Here is a 22,189-nt window from a genome sequence, read left to right as displayed (position 1 = left end):
TGTGGTATTTGTCCTTGACAATGTTTTGGTTTATTTTTACCTTTGAGTTGTTTCTGAACAAATTAGTTGCATCATTTAAAAACGAGATTTAAAATTAAAATCTGCATTTCTAGCTTCACTTTTAAAATTGGCCTCTTTGACAACACTGAATTCACATTCTTGGAGGAAGTTGAGTGATTGTACCTGCTGGGTAACTCCACCCTTTAGCAGGGCCTGTAGCCGCTGTTTGCTCTATGCCCCACCACCCCTGTCTTCCTGACATCAAGAGTAAAGGGGCACTTGTCAGTTATCAATATGCTTACATGGTTGGTTTTTGCTTATGTTGACCCATTGAACTCACTTATCTGCCTGGCCTGGTAAGTGTTGGAGCTTGGGACCCTACTCTAACCTTTGCTTCTCAGCCCATTACCTGCAGTCTAATTTCTTTCCCTATTATGTTTCCACTCTCTCATTACTCTGCTGCTGAGAACGTGAGGTGTCTGGGTGAACTGTTGGATAGGATCCTCTATCATCATTTGGCAGCGAACACAGCGTGATGACTTAACTTCCAACGGCCTCCAGAAAACGTGGCTGGGAACTTCTCTTGGAGTCTAGATTGAGCCCTGGGCTACATGTTTTCAGCATCTTAATTCATATTGCACCTAAAGGCATATACTTAAAAATACCACTTGACCTCTTCCTTGCTCTGTACATCCAATCAGTAGCCAATTTTGGATTCTATACCATTTTCAGGCTTTATGACTGGTCTAACTTTAGTTACCGCCCTAACCAGCACATTCCAACACAGCTCTCTTTCCAGTTAGATTTAATTACATCGTGCATGACCACTACCTAAATAGCAGTCATCAACAGAGAGTATAAATATGCATGGGATCAGATGCAGCCCAAATCCTTCTTCGGACTATTTGCCACCTTTTCTCTCCATGAAGCACACACCGCCACAGCCATTCCTGCATACACGTACTTGTTGTTTGAGTCTCTTCCAGTTTCAGCTCTCAATGACACCCCCTAGATTAAATAAATCTTTACTTCCTCTGTTCTCTGGAGATGTTTTCTCCCAGCCTTATCAGAGTCTGCCTTGAGTTAAAGTTACTTGCGTTTTTCGCATGCCCTGCATTTAAACCTGGGGAGGGCAAGACCATTATTTACTCATCTTTTTCCTTCCTGCACCCAGCAGAGAGCTTAACCCAAGTTGAACTGGAAAAAAAAAAAATTAGAAAATTTATTTCTTTAAGCAACTTGATGACTTGTCCTTCAAGGTCTGGAGCCCAAGGCGACCTTCAAAGTAAGATTTTAAGCCTCTCTCTCTCTCTCTCTTTTTTTCCAATATAGAATTACCTTGCTTGTTTTCGAGGAACAGTTTATATGTGTGAGGTTTTAGAATACTTATTAGGGAAACTAATGAATCATCGAACTTTACATCAGAAACCAGGGATGTACTGTATGGTGACTAACATAATATAATAAAAAAAAATTAAAAAAAAATACTTATTAGGAAGCATACCACATCACCTATGCTAATTCTAACAATAATGAAGCAATCAGACAAATCCAGAATGTGGGATATTCTATAAGACAATGGGCCTGGATTGTTAAAAAAGTGTCAATGTCATAAAAAGCCAAAGAACTAAAAATGACAAGAGTGTTCTATATCTCTAAAAGACATAACCAAAGGCAATGCACGAACATTCATTAGATTTTTTATTAGAAAACAAAAAGTCGTAAAAGAGATTTTGGGGACAGTGGGGTTAATACTAATGAAATATTAGTATTAATTTTATATTACATTTCTTAGATATAATAATACTGTGATTATGAGGGAGAATGTCCTTATTTGTTAGGAGACATATACAGAATTATTTCTGGGTGAAATGTCAAGATGTCAGCAACTTATTTTCAAACAGCTCAGCCAAGAATGTATATAGCAAGAGAGAAAAAGCAAAAGTGGGGAAATATTTGTAATTAGTAAATCTGGATGAAGAGTAAGTGGGTATTTATTTCATGGTACTATCCTTGCAGCTTTTCTATAGATTAAAAACTTTCAAGATAAAAAGTTGGGGGAAAAGAGAAAAGGAAGGGACTAAAAGAGACAATTTAATTTCCTAATTGTATTCTTAGGCGATTATTAAGTAAATTAATAGTTGAGCAGGAAAGCAAAACTTTTATATTGAAGAGCGAAACCAGCTAATAGTGAACCATATATACTCAGTTGTAAGAGTTACTGAATCAAATACAGTTTTGTTGCTCATTAGAGGGGCTTCTCATACTTTCTATTTTCAAAGAAAATAAAACCTGGAGGAGATAGGTGTGTATCAAAGGAATTTAAGTTTCCACTGTAATTAAATTTGGAAATACTTTACAAATCCTCACTTTTCATTAGCACAAGCCCGTTTAAATTATCTGCTATTCAAAGTGTCTATAAAAATGGTTATATTGATATGCCCCCTTTCTCTAAGTAAAAAACACACACAAACTCTGTATATTTGCCTGGTGATGGCTAAATTGATCTGGTTGATAGAGGGGGAGATATAAATATATTGGTGTAAAAGGACAAATAAGAGATAAGACTATGTATTTATTGCCCATTTATGTAATTACATGTGTCACCAAGGACAAAGGTCCTTAAAACAAAGACGAAAAGCAGAGTAGAAACAGTTCCCTACAGGAAGACGGATGGATTTGTTACCACTTCCCTCTTGATGAATTTTTTTTTTTTCTGCATGGTCACATATCCTGGCTTTATAATCATTTTGAGAACCTAACCATCTTTCTGGACACAATTTGTTGGCAGAATATAGGCTTCGCTCCAATAAAAAGAAAATGAAGATTTTTCAAGGGCATTCATAAGCTTCAAGTCGAGAGGACAGCACTAGCTTCCCGAGCTCTGAGAACACTTGTTCCGGGAGGAAATATTACTAGGACCCCAGGATGGATGTGTTAGGGGAAAATGAGGCCCTGCAGCAGTTCTTCGAAGGTAAGAGGCCAGTTTCCAACATGCACTTCCTGCTTCTGAGAAATGGCTCTGCTTGCGATCACTGTTTCACCTTTTTGGAATTCACGTAAACTTGGCCTTGGAAGAAATGCTATTGTACTAACTGGCCTAAAATTGGAAGTGGAGGTTTATTTGCTCTGTTTGTAGCAAAAATCAATGGTAGTGATTTAAAAAAACACAGGATTTCCATCTTCTAAGCTTGGTTAAAAGAATCACGGGGTCAGCATATCTATGTTCTTAGTGTTTTTCTCTGTCCCACGCTAGGTTATATTTCTTCTAATCCCCTACGTTTCAAAAAGTGCAGGTTTGTCTTGTCTCTAAAGTTACTGAATATAGCACAAGAAAGATGTAAGATTTTATTAAGACAGTTTTTCTCTGAGTATAGTTAAATATAAAACAGCAAAGGAACACCTCCCCCTTCCTATTTTTGTTTTTCACAACACTTTGTGTGTGTGTGTGTGTTTTTAAGATTTTATTTGTTTATTTGAGAGAGAGAGAGCACGAGCCCATGCACGGGGAGGCAGAGGGAAAGGCAGACTCCCCGCTGAGCAGGGAGCCCAAGCGGAACTCGATCCCAGGACCCCAGGATCATGATCTGAACCCAAGGCAGACGCTTAACTGACTGAGCCACCCAGGTGTTCCTCACAACACTTTAAAAATGTGCAACTGAAGAATGATTTGTTTTTGAAGGGACATGCATACTACAAGAATGAGTGCTTTTTCCCCAAGGGAGAGGCATGACATAGGACATGGTTACAACAGATTATCTTCCTTCTAAAAATCTGAGCGGGCAGTAAAGGTTTTCATATTTAGTGGGGCTGATATTCTCATGGTGAGTCTGTTGAGAATGTCAGCAAGGACTCGCCGTTGGAGACTTCAGTGCCGCTTTGGTTCTTCATCAGCCACACTTGGACTTCCACGTGAAGGGAACTGTGACCATAGCTTTTACACATTTCAAAGGTATTTCCCAGGAGGAAGTAGGAGAATTGAGGGCAGACCTGTTTCTTCGCAGAATCCAGAGGGCAGTTCGCAGCATATTGAGAGGTGCTTTTGGCATTCTTGTGACTAGCAGAGTGCCTGACAAATTCCAGATGTTACAAGGTTGAATGGAATTGACCCAACACCAAATAGTACCAAATACAGAGTGATCACACTGAAGAAGTAGTGAGATTCTGGGTCACCATCAGAAGGAATCAATACAATATGGTGGTTCCTGTGGCTTGGATTTTGCCAGAAGTGACAAGAAGAAATGTAAGACGGAATTATCACATTATCTCTGCTGTGATCCATTCCGTTGGATATTTGGTCTCTTGACACTGGCCAAATCAGTGTGTCGACACAGGCACACAAACGGAGCTCGATTGTTATCGCCTGATTTTATATTCTATGCAACTTTCATTCTAGCAGTGGGTAGCAAGCTCAAAGCTACAGTTACATATGCTTTATTTTAGGGAAACCATCGATTCATTTTATAAAAGCATAAAATCTACTTGATTTCCTTCTAGAGCTGGTGAAGCGCTAAAAAGTTAATCTGGTCTCTTCTGGTTTTTGGAAGCTCTGTTATACCTGTAGTATTCCTAGACTCTCACTGTCTTATTTTCAGACATCTCTAGGGATACAGTTTCCACGAGTCTTCTCTGCAACTTGCTAATATCTGATTATTATTTTAATAGTATTTTTCTTAGCTTAAACCAAACTCTGTTTCTCCATATTAAGCCTTTCTTTTCATGAGGGAGCAGTCATTTCTCCTCAGAAATAAAAAAATAGAGGCACTAGCTTAAGTGATTCCCTTGCCCCTGAAAACCACACAGCTTCTTGTCAATTTCTTATTACCTCCACTATTCAGCAAATATTAAACACCTACCATATGCCCAGCCCAACAACCACCTCTTTTAAATGGTAGCTTGTAGGGCTTTGAAGTCTTTCCCTTAGATCTTGGTGATTCCTTTCTCAAATATCCCTTAGAATGAGGACCTCAAAACTAGATATGATATTCTCATGAGGATGGACAGTTGTTGAATGTCATGCTCCTGGTGATGTATCAGTTCTGTTTCGTTTTCTTCTGTTTTAGAGAGGGAGAGAGAGGGAAGAGGCCAAGGGAGAGAGAGAGAAAGAATCTTTTTTTTTTTTTTTTAAGATTTTATTTATTTATTTGACAGAGAGAGACAGCCAGCGAGAGAGGGAGCACAAGGAGGGGGAGTGGGAGAGGAAGAAGCAGGCTCTCAGCAGAGGAGCCTGATGCGGGGCTCGATCCCAGAACGCCGGGATCATGCCCCAAGCCGAAGGCAGACGCCCAACGACTGAGCCACCCAGGTGCCCCGAGGGAGAGAAAGAATCTTAAGCAGATTCCATTGCTGGCACGGAGCCCGACGTGGGGCTGGATCTCACAACTCAGACATCAAGACCTGAGCTGGCCATTTAACCTACTGAGCCAGCCAGGCACCCCTATCAATTCTAATTAAGTGCAATCTTGCATTGAAAAAATCAAGGTCTGAAAAATCAAGAAAAGTTGTGGCAATTTGTTACCTAGCTGAAAGCTATATTTCTCTGTTTCCTCAGACCCTTCATTCTAAGAAACTCAGCCTTAAATGCATTTTTCCTTATGAACATGTTGGATTGGGGTGCCTGGTTGGCTTAGTCAGTAGAGCGTGCTACTCTTGACATCAATGTACTGAGTTTAAGCCACACACTGGGCATAGAGACTACTTAATAAAAAAAATTTTTTTTTAAGTATCTGGATTGGGGCACCTGGGTGGCTCAGTCGGTTAAGCATCTGCCTTCGGCTCCAGTCATGATCCTGGAGTCCCATCCCCGCGGTCGGGCTCCCTGCTCACTGGGGAGTCTGCTTCTCCCTCTCCCTCTGCTTCTCCCTGCTTGTGTTCTCTCTCCCTCACTCTCTCTCTTTTAAATAAATAAAATCTTTAAAAAATAATAGAATTAAAAAGTATCTGGATTGACAGTATCATTTTCAATGAAATAGTCTTGAGTGTCAAAGCTCACGATGATCTTAGTTTAGATTTTAAACTTCAGATATGCCTAAATCTTTATGATGTGCGTCAGGAAAATGCCAAGAACAAAGGGCGGTTTCAGGTAGCTGGCAATTCTAATTCCCAGTCTGCCACTGATGCAATAGGTAGGCCAATTAACTAAGCAGAGGAAGATCGAGTATGCTAGGGATCCCAACACCCTCTGGAAACTGATGCTATGTGACATGTTTGGCTTTTTCAAGAAAGCTGGTACCATTGCAAGAGAAAGGTTATCAGAAGAGAATCGCATTATTTTATTTATAATAACTAAAACTTAGTTGCAAGCTAAATTTCTAATATTGGTGGATTAATTAAATGAATTATGGTTTTTCCATGTAATGGAATATTTTATAACTAAAAATAATGATGATAAGGAAAAATGTTCATTCAATAAAGGAGGAAAGTGGGTTATAAATTGGTATATACTATTAATATGTATATATGTATCAATATATACATATATATAACTTCCCAGAACAAAGTTTGTTAAAACTGATTGAAAACAGTTAGTGTATACACATACATGCTCACACATACACATAGAAACAACTGGATCGATGAGGTTGGGGAATATAAGTGAGGTTCAGTGGGGTGGAGTCCGGAGCCCACGACCAAGAAAGAATTCTTGAGGCGTCTTTGGTGCAGAATTGGTGGTTTATTAAAGCACGGGGACAGAACCTGTGGGCAGAAAGAGCTGCTGCCCCGCGTTGTGAGGGGTGGCTGATTACAGACCATGGGGTTGGGGGAGGAAAGGAAAAAGGGAGGTTGAGAAAATACTTTCATATGTTAAAGAAGATTCACAGGATACCGGAGGCCTTGCCATCGTCAAGTTAAGGTTGTTTTTCCCTCTAGCAAGGCGTTAACATTAAGATGGTTGGGAACTTCCTGGAGGCTGCAGATTATAAGGACATTTAATTGTATTTATGTTCCCTTCCGGAAGCTAGGTTATTGGTAGAAATGCTTCGTTCTTTATAAACTGCTAAGACATTTGTAAACTGAGGGAGACTTACGTCTTGCAGGATTGTGGTATCTATAGGTTAACTATTTCTTTGTCCTTTAGGGCAGCCAGGAGTGCCTGAGGAATGTCACATACATCCCTTTGGGGGGCGGGTTGCAGGGTGTCAGTTTCTGCTCTGTCCTCAGCTTGCCTTCTGTTCCCTCATCATGGATGAATACACTTCAAGTATTAATAGTTGTTCTCTCTTAGTGATAGGAGTATGGGGATTTTCATTTTCCTCTATTATCTAAACGCTTCGTAATTGAAATGTATTATGTTATAATCAGGTTATGTTAAATAGAGGAGAATGAGTTTAATTCAGCAAAACTCTTCCGTTTAAGATCCATATATAAAGAAAAAATTATAAAAGACTTTGATACAGATGAAAAAGATTATGGACATCTTCCCTGGAAAACCATGCCTAGATCACATCCTTCTGGGCTACCAGATTCTGTGGGATTTATACCTTTCATTGTCTTAGAGCTATTTTAAAACTCTCTGCATTGTAGATAACTGATATCCATGTAAATGAGTTTGTCTATAGATATGCAAATGAATTTGCTTTTAGGGGCATCGACAGATCTAGTAAAAGCCAGTTTCGCCTTCACTTGTAAATTCATTCCATGGCACAGATAGATAGATACAGGTGTTGTAGATCTTGGTGGAGATCTGCTCTTTCAGTTCGCCTTGAGCCAGTTGTAACATCTTCCTGCTTCTTTTGTTAATTAGGTACTTAAGGGGTGCCTGAGTGGCTCAGTCAGCCGAGTGTCGGACTCTTGGTTTCAGATCAGGTTGCGATCTTGGGGTTGTAGGATCGAGCCCCACGTCAGGCTCCATGCTCAGCAAGGAATCTGCTTCTCTCTCTCTCCCCTCCCCTTCCTCCCTCCCTCCCTCTCCTCCTCTCCCTCGGCCCCACCCCCTGCTTGCACTCTCTCTCAATAAATACATCTTCTAAAAAAAATTAGGTATTTAAATAAAATCTTTGATGTGCATTCATCTTATATTTGTATGAAAGTCATGATTTTATCTTTAAAAATAGCTATCCTTTAATACTTGAAAAGTTTTAAGTTGGTTAACCTTGGACACTTTATCAGTTTCACCCTAAGTTTGAACCAGATTAATAACAACATTTATCATACATTTACCATGTGCCCAGCACCATGCTATTCACTTTACATTCATTATTTTATTTAATTCTTACAATAACACTGGGTAAAAGGAATAAGCAAATGAAATGCAGTAAATCTCATTCTTCAGTTTCTTTCTTTTTTTTTGAAAGCTGGGACTTCACATTCTTAATGTTTCCTTATGGGTATTTTTTTTTTTTTTGGACTATCTTGATATCAGAGAGCTCATCTGTTATTCCCAGTCTTTTTAGAACATTTTATAAAAACTGATTTGAGGGACGCCTGGGTGGCTCAGTCTGTTAAGCGGCTGCCTTTGGCTCAGGTCTTGCGAATCCCACATCGGGCTCCCCGCTCAGCAGGAGTCTGCTTCTCCCTCTGCCTGCCGCTCCCCCTGCTTGTGCTCTCTCTCTCTCCTTCACTCTCTCTGACAAATAAATAAATAAAATCTTTTTTAAAAAAATTTAAAAAATGATTCTAGAAGAATATTTAATTGTTCATTTTATTTAATCTTTAAAGAGGAAGTTTGCTGAATTGAGAACCTACTTGGCTCTTCTTCTTGGTCATGTCCTGAAGTAGGTTCTCAAACACTTGCTGAAAGCAAAAGAGGAAGAGATTCCTGCCCTGACTGAGTGGAGTGGGAAAAACCACACAGTAAGAGCAGATAACAAGGAGAAGCAGAAGAAAGGCACTGGTCCACTGAAACTCCAGCACACTCATAGAAGTTTGGGGAGCAGGCTGCTTCTAGAACCCGAAGCTGTGGATAGGCAGGAACCACCTGACAGCTTCTGAGATCTAAGAGGAAGAACGGTCCATTCAGGAAGCAGCTGTCAACAAAACTTCCAAATAGTTTCTGCCCCCATCTCTCTGCTATGATTTAAGGTAGCTGTTATTAAATGAGAGTGTAGGGATGCAGGGTAGGCAAAAACATCAGCTGCCCATGAACTGTACAGGGATACCATGGAGAAGCCAAGTGTTTAGGAACATGGGGATAATGCTGAAGGCTCTGGAGCAGTGACTCAAATGCCCAGCCCCCATGGGATGGATCTAGAAAGGCTTCGACGGAAGGTAAGCAGAACTGTTGAGGGGAAGAGAGATGTCGCTTGGCAGAGTGTCTATATGCTTATAGAACAGTGCAAAAGACTATTCTAATCCACAAAGAGTGGTTGAACTCTAGGTTTGGAGAGCCCAGCAAGGTCAAATACAGGAAGAAGGAAAACTTGCCCAGTACGTGGAAAGGTCCAGTGAGTAGAATAAACAGAAGCAGAGCAGACAGAGTGTTTCCAGTTGAACGAAGGCCTCAGATGAATGGTAAATGTGTTAAGTGGTCCTTGCACGTTATTTCTCCAAAAGTGAAACCAACTCTAGCTGGTTGATGACTCTGACCTCCTGTGAGAGGCATCAGAAGCTCCGAGCGGCTACCAGCGGTGTGGGAGGCAGAGGCTGCAGAGCCGGGGCTGGCCCTAGGCAGGGCGGTCTTGTGGGGAAAGGGTATCTTTGGCCTCAGGCCAGGGTCTCAATGCTTTGTTTTTCTTTCACTTTGGGACCACCACTTTCTCACCCTCCCAGCACCCTTATGACCTTTTCTTTCTGTGCCAATAAAACCTGGGCTTGCACAGACGATACAAACAGCAAATGATCTGATGTCACCATACATCTCTCCAGAGTCTTGTGCTCCACGTGCTTTCATAGGACACGGAGATGTTTTGATCAAATGAGTTATAAAGGTTACCATTTCTTTTTTCTTTTTCTTTCTTTTTTCTTTTTTTAAAGATTTTATTTATTTATTTGACAGAGATAGAGACAGCCAGCAAGAAAGGGAACACAAGCAGGGGGAGTGGGAGAGGAAGAAGCAGGCTCATAGCGGAGGAGCCTGACGTGGGGCTCGAGCCCATAATGCCAGGATCACGCCCTGAGCCGAAGGCAGACGCTTAATGACTGCGCCACCCAGGCGCCCCAAAGGTTACCATTTCTAAGCATAGGTTTGGTTGCTCTCTGGTGGTGGAATTTTGGACATCCTGTTGTGTCCTGGCCACGTCCTACGATAATAACTAGCAATTATGACTTTTTTTTATTGAGCGTTTACTATGTGCTGGGTATAGAATTTTCGTTAGGAACATGGATTCTAAGTCAGTCGTCTGCGATGTGAATCCCCCTCTGCCATTTATTGCCTCTAGGGTGATGGAGAAGTCAAACTCCGCAGGTCTTAGTTTCCTTATTTATAAAATGCGGATGACTGTATTATCCCAAAATACGGTTGCAAAGGGCTAAGCCTGGCTAGAGAGCTCAGTTAATGTTAGCGGTCGGTATTCTCGTTGTTGCCTTGTTATCGTTTTCTCTGTGTCGCCTCAAAGCAGCCCTGTGAGGGACCTTTATCCTCCCGTGAGAATCCAGAGTGCCCGAGGCTCACTTGCCTGAGGGCCATCCAGGTAGGAAGTGGTTGCGCATTCACCGCGTGTCCCTGTCCTTTATTTATCAGCCAAAGTGAGGCAGGTGCTGCTCCCGAGGCTAGGGATTCGGTGGTGAATGAGCAGAGTCCTTGTTCAGAAGCAGCTCCTCTTCTGGCTGAGGAAAGAAGACGATAAAGATGTAAGCAAGTTACTATCAGGAGTTCAGAGCGTCCTTAATTATGAGGAAAATTGCACAGCGAAAGGCTGAAGATGGGAGGGAGAGTGGTTACATGAGCTCAGGTAATCAGGAAAGCTTCTGGGGAGGTGATATTCCTGCAAGCCGTCTACAGGGGTAGGATTGCTGGTCCCTGCTATGTCCGTGTGAGGCTTGTGTTCAGTTACTCTAAGTGAGGTCCGTCACTACACTTGTGTGATTTTCTCAGCAACGTGCAGCCACTTCAGTGCGGGCTTGGGGCAGGTGGAGAACTGGATTTTTACACAGTTGAGGTGTTCCCAGGTGAGCCACACAGAGGGAGAGAAGGGAAGAGAGTGACTAGTCATTGCAAGGGAGTAGTAGGTGGCGGGATGGGCCCTGACATCTAAGCTGGGTAAGAAGGGAAGGGGGAGTCGCAGGCGGTAAGGAGGTGTGGAAAAGTGGCAGTAGGGTTCATGAATGGGGGATCCCAGTGGGTGAAATATTAGAGTAAAGGCATAAGTGTCAGAGTGGAAAGAATGAGCTGGTCAGAGAATACAGCACCTGGAAGTGAGACTTCCAGTGATGGTGCGGTTACTGGTTTGATGCCAGGGTTTCGCAGAGCGCCATGACAGGAGAAAAAGTAGTAGGAGGTGAGGAGTTTAAGAAGCTGAGAGGCTGGGAGAGTATCGGCTGGATGTGGAAGCACCCAGCAGTGAGGGCGAGAGTGGTGTTACAGAGAGGAAGAGAGGGAAGCACATGCTGAGTGCTCAGCGAGGCAGGAATAGTGAGTGAGCAGGAGGTTGCTAGGGAGCACTACCGGGAGGGGGCTAGTCATCTGGCGTGCGCTTCTTCAGAAGAAGGGAGGAGGAAAGCTAATCTGAAAATAGCAGAAGGGCAAGGAGAATATCTCCCCTTTCAGCCCCCAGGAACATGTGGGAGAAACTTTATTTGAGATGTATTGTACTTTTTTTGAATAATATTTTTTTATTATATTATGTTAGTCACCATACAGTACATCCCTAGTTTTTGATGTCAAGTTCCATTATTCATTACTTGTATGTAGCACCCAGTGCACCATGCAATATGTGCCCTCCTTACTACCCATCACCAGCCTATCCCATTCCCCCACCCCCTCCCCTCTGAAGCCCACAGTTTGTTTCTCAGAGTCCATAGTCTCTCATGCTTCATTCCCCCTTCTGATTAGCCCCCCTTTCTTTATCCCTTTCTTCCCCTACCGATCTTCCTAGTTCTTATGTTCCATAGATGAGAGAAACCATATGATAATTGTCTTTCTCTGCTTGACTTATTTCACTTAGCATTATCTCCTCCAGTGCCGTCCATGTTGCAGCAAATGTTGAGAAATTGTTCTTTTTGATGGCTGAGTAATATTCCATTGTATATATGGACCACATCTTCTTAATCCAGTCATCTGTTGAAGGGCATCTCGGCTCCTTCCACGATTTAGCTATTGTGGACAATGCTGCTATGAACATTGGGGTACATATGGCCCTTCTCTTCACTATGTATCTTTGGGGTAAATGAGATGTTTTGTACTTTAACCAGTTCTAATTGCTGGACATTTGGGCTTATTCTAGATTTTTACCTGTTATACATATACTGTGATTAAATCCGCCCCCCAACCCTTAGTTATTTACTTTGTATGAATCTCCTCGAAATAGAGTTGCTGGCATATAGATTTTTCAAAAAATTAGTTCTTTGGTTAAGTATTGCCAAATTATCTGCTTGGAAGTTTTTAAAAAATCAGTCTGTGGACTGCTGTCTGATATTAATTTTCATTTTTTGACTAAAAAGATACTCTATGCCTAGAGTCCTTAACCTGGGATAAGATTCAGGGGGACTTGAAGCCTCTGACACTGAGTGGAAATAGGTATTTGTGTAGGGGTTAGGGGAAGGCTCCATACTTTTCATCAGGTGTCCAGTGAGGTCTATGACTCAGAAGCAGTGAGGAACCCCTGCTCTGGTCTTAGGCTGTTGGTGGCTTCTCTCACCTGCTCTTCCTGAAGGAGCCCCAGCCTGGAGCCCCCTGTGATGGAGAGCATGCACTTCGAACTAGGGAGAAGATCCTAGATGGGGGCATGTTTCAACAATCAGAGTCTAGAAACTTACAGGTTCTATTTAAAATGTTGAGATGGGAAAGGGAGATTTGGCGACAGGATTAAAAGCAGTGATGAAAAAAGTTAAGGGTTTCGTCTCTATATTCTGAGTTGTCACCGTATCAGAAAACACTTATACCAAAGTGAACCACAAAGGGAGTGAATTCTTAAAAGTCTGCTCTCAGTTTTACTGGTGGGTATAGAAAAACCACCAGGAAAAGGTGATTATTTCCTTGGCCCTGGGCTTCCTTCTGTCTCCAGGGGCATGCCCGAAGCCCTTGAAGAACGGCTTCCGGGGGCCCAGTCTGCTGGGAGGAAGCTCGTGGCAGTTGAGCAACATCCGTTGATTATTTGTGCCTCGCCTGCTTCTAAAAAGATTCTGGGAATACTTTACATTACAGAACATTTTAAAATAAAGTCAATACAAGGGAATGGAGAGGGTAATAAAACATCCTGGGGGGGTGTTAATAATAGCAGAATTCAGGTATCCGTGGGTCACTGAGGGAAATTAAATCTCTTCTCTCAACTCTATCCCTCCTTCCAGACATTCGCTTCTCTTTCATCACCAAACTCTGAAAAATACCCTCTCTATTCTTCACTTCCTGTTTGCTTTTCAACCCAATTTAGTCAGGCTTCTGCTCTGACTTACTCTTCTGGAATTTCTCCTCATTGCTAGATTGCATTAAAAACCCTTCGGCCCTCATCCTCCTGGCGGTGTCTCTGGGATTTTTCACCATCGCCCCTTGTTCGCTCACGGAAGCTCTCTTCTGTTTGGTCCCTTGGCACCTTCTCTTCTGGTTCTCTTCCAGCCTCTGTGTCCTTTCGGGTGCTTTCAGTAGTTCACCCCCTCCTTGTCTGCCCACGCGTCCTGTTTCAGAAACTGTTATTTGAACACCAAAGCTTACCCTGAATGGGCACTCCCACGGATCAGCATATCCCAAACTCTGTTGCCAAGTTCCAGACCTAGATTTAGAGCTGTTTAAAGTACATACGTATGTGCCGGGGTGTCCCTCGGTTTTCCCAAATCCACACGTTCAAAGTGGAACTCATTAACCTTCTCTCAGATTTCAGTCTTCGCTGCCTCCCGTATGCCCTTTACTCTCCAACAAACCTCCCAAACCAGAAACTGGGGTGTCACTCTTGATGACTCCTTCTATACTCTATGGCGAATCATTTATCAGCTTGTTGCTTCCCCCTCAGAAATGTCTTTCAGCTGCAACCACCCCTTTGTTCAGACATTTCATCTCTCGCAAGAGTCTCCTAACTCCTGTCCCTCTGCTGACCACCTTTCACTTTGCCGTTGCCTCATGTGGATGCCATTGCTTAAATATTTCTGTGGAATCTCCTTTGCCTGAGCTTAGCATAATTGTCCCAAGATAACATTCCAGGTGTCCTTATCGCAGGGGACTCCTCCACACTCATATCTATTACAGGTGGCTTGATAAAAGTGGTTAAGGGCATACTCCAGGGCCAGAGTTCTAATCTTGACCCTGCCCCTTGCTAGCTGTGTGACCTTCGTCAAGTTACTTCATCTCTCAGTGTTTCAGTTGTGTATCTATAAAACTGGAATCCTACGCGTAACTGTCTAACAGGCTTTGGGAAGGCTGGACGACGCAGTATACAAGAGGCTCAGAACAGTCCCTGGAAGACTGTATGTTTGTCATTACTATTATTATCTTCATTATTGTCCGTACTATTATCTATACCCTAGCCTCACAGCTTTTCATGGTTTCTTGAATGCATCCTGCCCTCTCATAACACTGGATCTTTGACTGTGCCCTCTACCCAGAATGCACTTTCCTACTTCTTTCTCCAGCAAACTTCCCTGGGCTAAGTTAGAAGCAAAATTCTCCATGCTTCTCCAGCACTGTGTCCACACCTTTGGATGTGCGCCCTTTACATTAGAGTTCAGTTTCTGTGTTTTACATGTCTGTCTCCCTCAGGGGATAACGCAAGCTGCTCCGTGTGAGGATGCGCCTTTGTCTCGCTCGTCTTTGCAGGCTCACTGTCTTGCATGTTGCAGTTACTTAGAAGATGTTTGTTGAACGTGTGTTAAGTCAGTGAGATTCTTGACCAGAGTTTCTGGTGGGGAAATGGGTGGTGGTTCCATTTGTGCTCATTTTCTCACAGATAATTTAATATCCAGACCAGCTCTGGAGGGGAAGTGTACAGCTCCTCATCGAGGTTTGTTATGTAGATTACTCTTGGGTCTGTGATCTATAGTAGTGATCTTCCTCTAGTGTGGTTACCCCGTTTTCCTTAAAAGGAACTATTAGCGGGAGGGGAATGAAGGTGGTGTGGTGCTCCGCAGAAAACGTGGCAGAGATGCTAACTGGGGACGGAGAGATTCAAAACCCAAGTCCCTTTATGACAGGTTCAGGCTTTAACCTAAACTGGGCCATGAACCGTGAATCAGAATCAATACTCAGAAGTCATCAGGAGACTTTTGGAGTCTAACAGGGGAGTGGACGCTGCAGTCCTGAGCAAAGATAAAGGTCTAAGGGTACCTGGGTGGCTCAGTCAGTGAAGTGTCTGACTCTTGATCTCAGCTCAGGGTCATGAGTTCAAGCCCCATGCTGGGCTTCATGCTTGGTGTGGAGCCCACTTAAAAAAAAAAAAAAAAAGGTCCAGGCACCAGGAGACAGGGTCAGGGTAATGGCCCTGGGGGGGTGTAGGAATGATCTTGGGGATTGCCTGATTACATGTCTTTCCCACATTTTACAGGCCACCACATCACCTCTGGAAATCAGGCACCATTACAAATCCCACACATTAACCCTGAGCTCCTGACTGTAACCCGCATGTGTGGTGATGAGTGCCATGGTGGTTAAAGCACAGGCTTTGCATCTGGATTGCCCTGGGTGCCAATCCCACCTCACCTCTACCATGGACTTAGGATGCAGCCTTGGCAAAGGACCGAGTCTCTCTGAGACCGTGTCCTCATCTCTCAAATGAAGTAGATATTGTTTCATGGGAGAGGAGTGAGAATTAAGTAAGAGGATATATGCAAAGTGCTTTGCATGATGCCTGACCCACAGTTACTGCCCAATGAAGTAATACTATCCGTAACCTATAATTAAGAAAATGTGTATTCTTTAAAGGAGCTCCCTGAAGCACCTGTGATCAGTAAGAAAAGCACTACCATGTAATGAACACTTGACTTTATGGGAGACACTGTGCTAAACCTTTAGCTGTATTAATTCTTAATTTGCACAACATGAACAAGGAGATAATGTTATCAGCACCTTACAGATGAGGAAGAAGAGATTCAGAGGTTTGTGTCTGGCCCGAAGTAGCACAGCGGTTATGTCTGAGAGGTTGGAGTTGGACAGAAGCCTGTCTTTCTCTGGAGGCTTGTGCTCCTCATCACTCTGCCCAGTGTTTTCTAAACAGGTTGCAGGGGAACATCTGTAGATTTAGCTGTGGAACTTCCGGTTCCTGTTCAAATAACCAGGACGTGTGTGTGTGTGTGTGTGTGTGTGTGTGTGTGTGTGTGGCAATTTACCAATTTGCATGTAATTCCATTCCATAGGTGAAATTATTCTGGAGTGAGGTTGGTACATTAGTGCCATCTGGCTTTTTTTTTTTTTTTTTTTGAAGCCCAGCTCCAGTGCCATCAGATGAGGTGTTAGTGGTAAAAAGGCAAGAGTTTATGTTCGTAGAGCGGGCAGCTAGATACCTTAAAGATAAGGCTACAATTAGAATGCAAAGATACAAGAGCACCAACGCCGGCCTGAGGTACTGCTCGGTGCAGCCCAAGCATCTACAGCGGGGATTTAGGCAGCGGGGTTGCTCAGAAGTGAAGTAGAAAATATAAACTCTCCAACTTGGCTTTTTTGGTAACCGGAGTCAGGACAAGAAGTCCAGTGAGATGATACTCTGATGTTTGTTACCCCGATGGCAGCAACATAAGAAACAATTGTCATGTATGCAGTGTGAGGTGATGTGTTCTAAGAAGAACGTGAGATGACTTGGTAGCTGGAAAGACTGTCACTCCCCTAGGGTGAAAGTGAGCAATAGCCTCGAATATTAGGAGCCAAGAAATATGCTTCCTGTGAATTTACAGCTGTGGGCGGTGGCATAGGCCTTGGTGAGCCAAGGCAGACTGGGGTTTGAATCCTGGTTCCTCTGCTTCTTAGTTGTGGGACCTTGGGCCAATTACTTAACATTTTAAAATTTCAGTTTTCCCCATCTGTAAAATGGTGACAATAACATCTACTTCTTAGGGTTATGGAGATAAATGATGAAATAAATGATAGTTATTGATTTTATGTTAACATTTACAAGTGCAAAGGAACCAAGTTGCTTGCTTGCTTGCTTTTGAAACAAGAATGAGTACAAGCCACACACACACACACAGACACACACACACACACACACACATTTATTTTTCAAAGAAACACTGCTGTCTCCAGGGAGTTATTACAACTTTTACATGTTCACATTAATTCCAGAGCCTTTATAATCATAAAATCCATTTATAGCCCTTAGTTGCCAAGCAACATAGGACAAAGTACTGAGTATTTCCTTTTATTGCAAAAGGTTCAGCTTTTCCATATTGGTCTTGAAATCAACATTTTTCAGAAAAGACAGAACCGTGAAAGTACTTTATTTCCAAGGTTTGTGAGCATTCCTTGTTTGGGGGTGGGATCAGAGCTGAAAGGAATATATTGTTATTATTGTCCTGTTCTTGAATAGTCTAAACCATTTTGTGCTAATTTTACAATAAATCTGTAAGAAGGTCTGAAGATGGGAGACTGCAAATTTAGTTTAAGGAGAGAGCTTGCTTCACGTAATCTATATTCTGAGGACGCTCTCACCGTAGGAGAACTAGTTCTTTGATCTGTCAGTGTCTTTCCGGAAAGGCTGGGGTGATATAAAATTCATATGAAGGATGTTATCTGCTGACCTTGGTGACTGCTGACCTCAAACACGTCATTCAACCAGGCATTGACAGGGTTTAGGGAAATTGGCTTTGAGGCACATAACTGAACTAAATTCTCTTCTTCTTTGAAAGGTATTAATGCTTTTAATTATTTTTGTTGTTTTTGCCTGTGGATAATCAGGAGGTAAAGGTCAGAAATCCAAAGAGACTAGAAAGTGTGTATTACTATTTAATATCCTATAAAGTGTTCTAGTCCAACTTGTATTTTTAACAGCTCATAAAAGCATGTATAGAAACAGTTTTTAAAATTTGCATAGTTATTTCTCCATGTGTCTGTATTAAAACAGTACAAAAGCAGATTAGAGTATCTCAACTGGAGTTTTCCTCTCCTGTCCCATATGCATTCTACACATGCGGTGGGATTCTCTAGAGGCGAAGAGTGGAGGCAGTGATCCTCTTTTCTTCCTTCCCTTGTTGGGTTTAGCAAGCTCATTGCTTTGAAACAAATCTCTTAAGTCACAAGATGTTTTATACGCTGGAAGAGGCAGAAAGGCTATCTACAGACTATTTCCTATAAATTTGCCAAGGAAGGAGCTGGTCAAGACTCTTGTGCAAAGAGTAAATGTACATTGGGATGATTTCTGTGCGTAAATATAAAAGCGTAAGATCTAGCTATTAGCGTGACTTGGTTAATTCCAATTGATCGGTAGAAGGGAACTTTAAAATCTATTATCCTTGCATCTCAAGAAGTGTTATGCCTTAAGAAGTATTTGGAGAATTTTCATTTCTTCTTTTTATCTGCAAGGGGATAAGACAAAGACAACAGTCTGCTCCTGGGAGAAGCAGGCTTCTGTGTGAAGATCTGAATTGACCTTTCATGGTAGTCAGGACTGGAAACCGTACTCAGAACTTGGTCCTCCCTTTGCTGGCTATTTATGGAAATGTTGGAAAAAATGGAAATCCATACCCAGCCACCAATTTTGACATTGTCTTATTTTGCCAGTTCATTCCTTACCCATCCTCCAAGTTTTCTTCTCACTCTTCCAGTTGTATTACGCTTGTTGATGGAGTTTGACATTTTACAAACTCTTTTCATTTCTGTCACTCATTAGTCCCTCTTGCAATCCTGAGAGGAAGGCATTTTGCAGACGAAAGAAATGGGGCCTTAAAGAAGTTGAAAGATGTGTTTAAAACCAGCCTGGTAAATGCCAGTGGTGGTGGCAAAACCTTTGTCTTCTTGTTCCAAGTCCAGTGCTCTTTCCCTCTCCATTCCACTTTGCTTTCCCAAAGGAAAAAGCGGTTAACACTTGCCTTGCCTCTTTGGCTTCCATATTCTAGGGTAGATGTCAGACTAATACTTCAGTAAACATAGCCAGCCTTTGGAAAAATCTCCTCCCTTTTGTCCTCCTCTCCTTACCTGTCCCCAGTCACCATGTTAATCTCCCACAAATCGGCCACTGGCTACCTCACTGCATCTACTTTCCAGAACAGGGCCGGCAAGTTCCTATCATTTGGGCCTTCACTTAGCCCCCTGCTTTGATGAAACTGATCTGGCCTGACTTCAAGCGATTGGTTTATTGTTCTGAGTCCTGTGTTTGGGGAGTGGGGATGAGGAGCAAAGAAGGAATAAGAAGGGAAAGAACATTTATTATGCGCTGAGCACTAGTAGTGTTAAAGAAGAAAAAAATTCAGCGATACTTATTAAAGCCTGTTAAGGATGACTTTATTCAAGGGAGGGACCATCAAAACAGATAGAGTGACCACTGGGATGGAATTTTGCAGTGGGGGAGAGAGACTAGGCTCAACTCTGGAATATGCATGGGCAAGTGGGAATGTATAGCCCCGGAGTAGGGTAAGGGGGGATTCTGGCTAGACCAGCCTAACAGGATTCTTGCTAAAAGCAGGCTAGGGTGACCAGACATCACCAAGGCAAGGTGGGGGATGAGGAACCCGATTGGGTATCAAGGGTGATCAGATACGGAGGATGGGAGATTCTGGTTGAACTGGTTTGTCTGGTTAAACTGTCCTGACAAATAGCCAATTGCTAAAATTGGCCAATGCAGACAGAAACATGAAAGTAGGCCTTGTTGAAAAGTTCAGAGGGGCCTGAGTAGAGTTTGATCCAGGAGTGAATCTGTCAGCAGCAGGATTACACATCACATTTAGTCTGTGAGCAATGCTCTAAGGTGGTAAAAACCCATCTCCCCCTCATCCCCCCTCCACCCCAGATAAGGAAACAGGCCCAGAGAAGTTCAGTAGAACTAGAATTTATCTCAAGTTGGCCTGATGGCAGTTCTCCAAATCTCATGCTTTTCCTTGCTTTCACGTTACAGGAGGCTCCCTCCTTCTGGAATACCCTTCTCTGCCCTCTTCCCCTGTTAATTGCTCTTCACTCATGAGGTCTCCACTTTGGCATCATTCCGTCAGGGCTTCTGTGTATTCCGTAGTACTTTGCACTTCACCTCTAAAAGCGGGCCTTGCCTTTTTCTGTGTCTGCCTCCTGTGGACAACCAGAAGGAAGGAACTAGATCTCATTCATTCCTTCAGCCTCAGCAGCCAGGGACTGGTACATAGTAGTCACTCCAACATATTTATCAAATCAGTACATAAAAACCCCAAGCCTGGTCTCCTTCCAAGTGTGCTGGATTTCCCTCCTTTATGTCTCACATCCAAGAAGACATGCATCTCTGTCCCACACTTGGCTGATGACTCAGCCCTCGGTCAGTGCCCTACTGGGCTGTCCCCTCCCTGTCTGCCTGGCCTGGCAGGATAGGAAGGCACTGCTGAGGCAGGACAGGTGCTCCTGAAAGCACAGGGTGGGCAGCTTCCATGACTCATTTTCCTGAATTTGTGCCAGGCAGGGTCCCCCCACTGGGGGCATCGATTTACTATTCAACACTGTACGTTCCAGAGGAACCAAACCACCTGTAAAGCCTATGGGTAGATATCCCATAGGCTTATCGAAGAGAAAGTGGACAAAGCATAAAAGTTTAATCCTCATGTTGAAGGGCTGGGAGGAACCTCGGCTGTAAGTTTCCAAAACTCCTGGAAAACTGGATTCCCAGATTCCCAGAAAGGCCAGAGGATCTTGCTTAATTTATATTGCAAGTCATTAATTTGAAAGGAAAAGAAGTGTGAACTTGATAACTAACTAGTGAGACATTGAAATATTTCCATGAAAACATAGTGCAGTAGACTGACCATTTTCCCCTCCCACTTTAAATCGCATGCAAATTTTTAGATTATTCACTGAGAAGCCATGGAAATTGCCACAAGGGCAGCTCTCCAAAGGTATTGAGCCAATCAGCAATCATTTATTATTTATACTGAGTGGCTCCTGAGTCTGTGAAAAAGCAAATTGGACACATTCATCTGGGAATGTCATAACGTTAATGCTGGAAGATCATAGATCGGCGACATTTTTAAGTTGTATATGGCAGACACCATCAGCTGCCTTCCCAGTTGTGGCCCAGCTACCTTCTTTTCTGCTGGCAGAAGCTTTATCATTCAGACAGAAGAGGAGAGTCCTTGAGCTCAGGAAGGGTAAGCTCTAATATAATTGATTTAAATCAGGTATCACAATCAAGTATCAAGTTCCTCCTCTCTCTCCCCTTGTCCTCATAATTCGGCAGCTGTAACTCTCTCTCTTGCAAACCCTTCCATCATCCTTTTTATAAAGGATAAATTCCTCTCTTCACTGAAGCACCTAACAATTTTAATAATAACTTGACATGTCCTTTACATTTTTTACCAAGAATGTTATTGTTTTTTGTTAGTTTTTGAGTGGTTTGACCCAACCCTACTTTCCTTCATTCTTTTGCATGATTTTGCAGAAAGCAAGGTTATTCAAGAACACATACATAGTGGTATAGTAGAAAGCACCTGAGACCCTGCAAGAACAATTGTGTTATTACAAGTTGAATAAGTTACTTAAGCAGGCTAAGAATATTTGGTCTTCTGAAAAATGGGGGTAATAATAGCACCTATATGATAGAATAAAATTATTGTGAGGATCAAATGAGAATGAAATGTAAAATCCTTGGCACAATGCTGGTACATAAAAAGTGCTCAACAGATTTAGCAAGTATTATTATTATTATTATTATTATTATTATTATTATTATTTTCCATTAACAATCTCTCCTCTGGCTTGACTTGTGATTCTTTCCCACTCTATTGGATCTCACCTGGACACCCTATTTGTCAACATTCCTCTGAATGTGTGGGACCCAGGTCATCAAGGTCAGATCTGTGCATAGAGGAACAGGGACCTCACCACCCTAGTTCTGTACTCAATGATTTTATTAGTATAATTCTACATTCGTTTCTTTGTCTTTCCAATACTTCCCCATGATGGCCCAACTGAAAGACCTTTGTCTGTGTCACCTATTCACTCATAAGCCAAGTTTCCCCATCTCCTGTTTATATGATTTAGAGTCAATGTAGAGCTGAATGCCTAACCTGC

General features: G+C 42.5%; 1 protein-coding gene across 1 annotated transcript in view; it reads left to right on the top strand.

Moving 5' to 3' along the window:
- Positions 1–2,213: 2,213 nt before the first annotated feature.
- The window catches only part of MYRFL (myelin regulatory factor like), a 115,395-nt gene continuing 95,419 nt past the window's right edge, over positions 2,214–22,189 (top strand). The window contains exon 1 of the mRNA XM_057316441.1: positions 2,214–2,974. Within this exon, the coding sequence (XP_057172424.1) occupies positions 2,929–2,974 (46 nt within the window). The 5' untranslated portion in view covers positions 2,214–2,928. The remainder of the gene's footprint in view (positions 2,975–22,189) is intronic.

This window comes from Ursus arctos, unplaced genomic scaffold, assembly GCF_023065955.2.
Source record: "Ursus arctos isolate Adak ecotype North America unplaced genomic scaffold, UrsArc2.0 scaffold_21, whole genome shotgun sequence".
Classification (NCBI taxonomy): domain Eukaryota; kingdom Metazoa; phylum Chordata; class Mammalia; order Carnivora; family Ursidae; genus Ursus; species Ursus arctos.
Note: the sequence above shows the minus strand (reverse complement) of the source record. Positions and strands in the feature narration are given on the sequence as shown.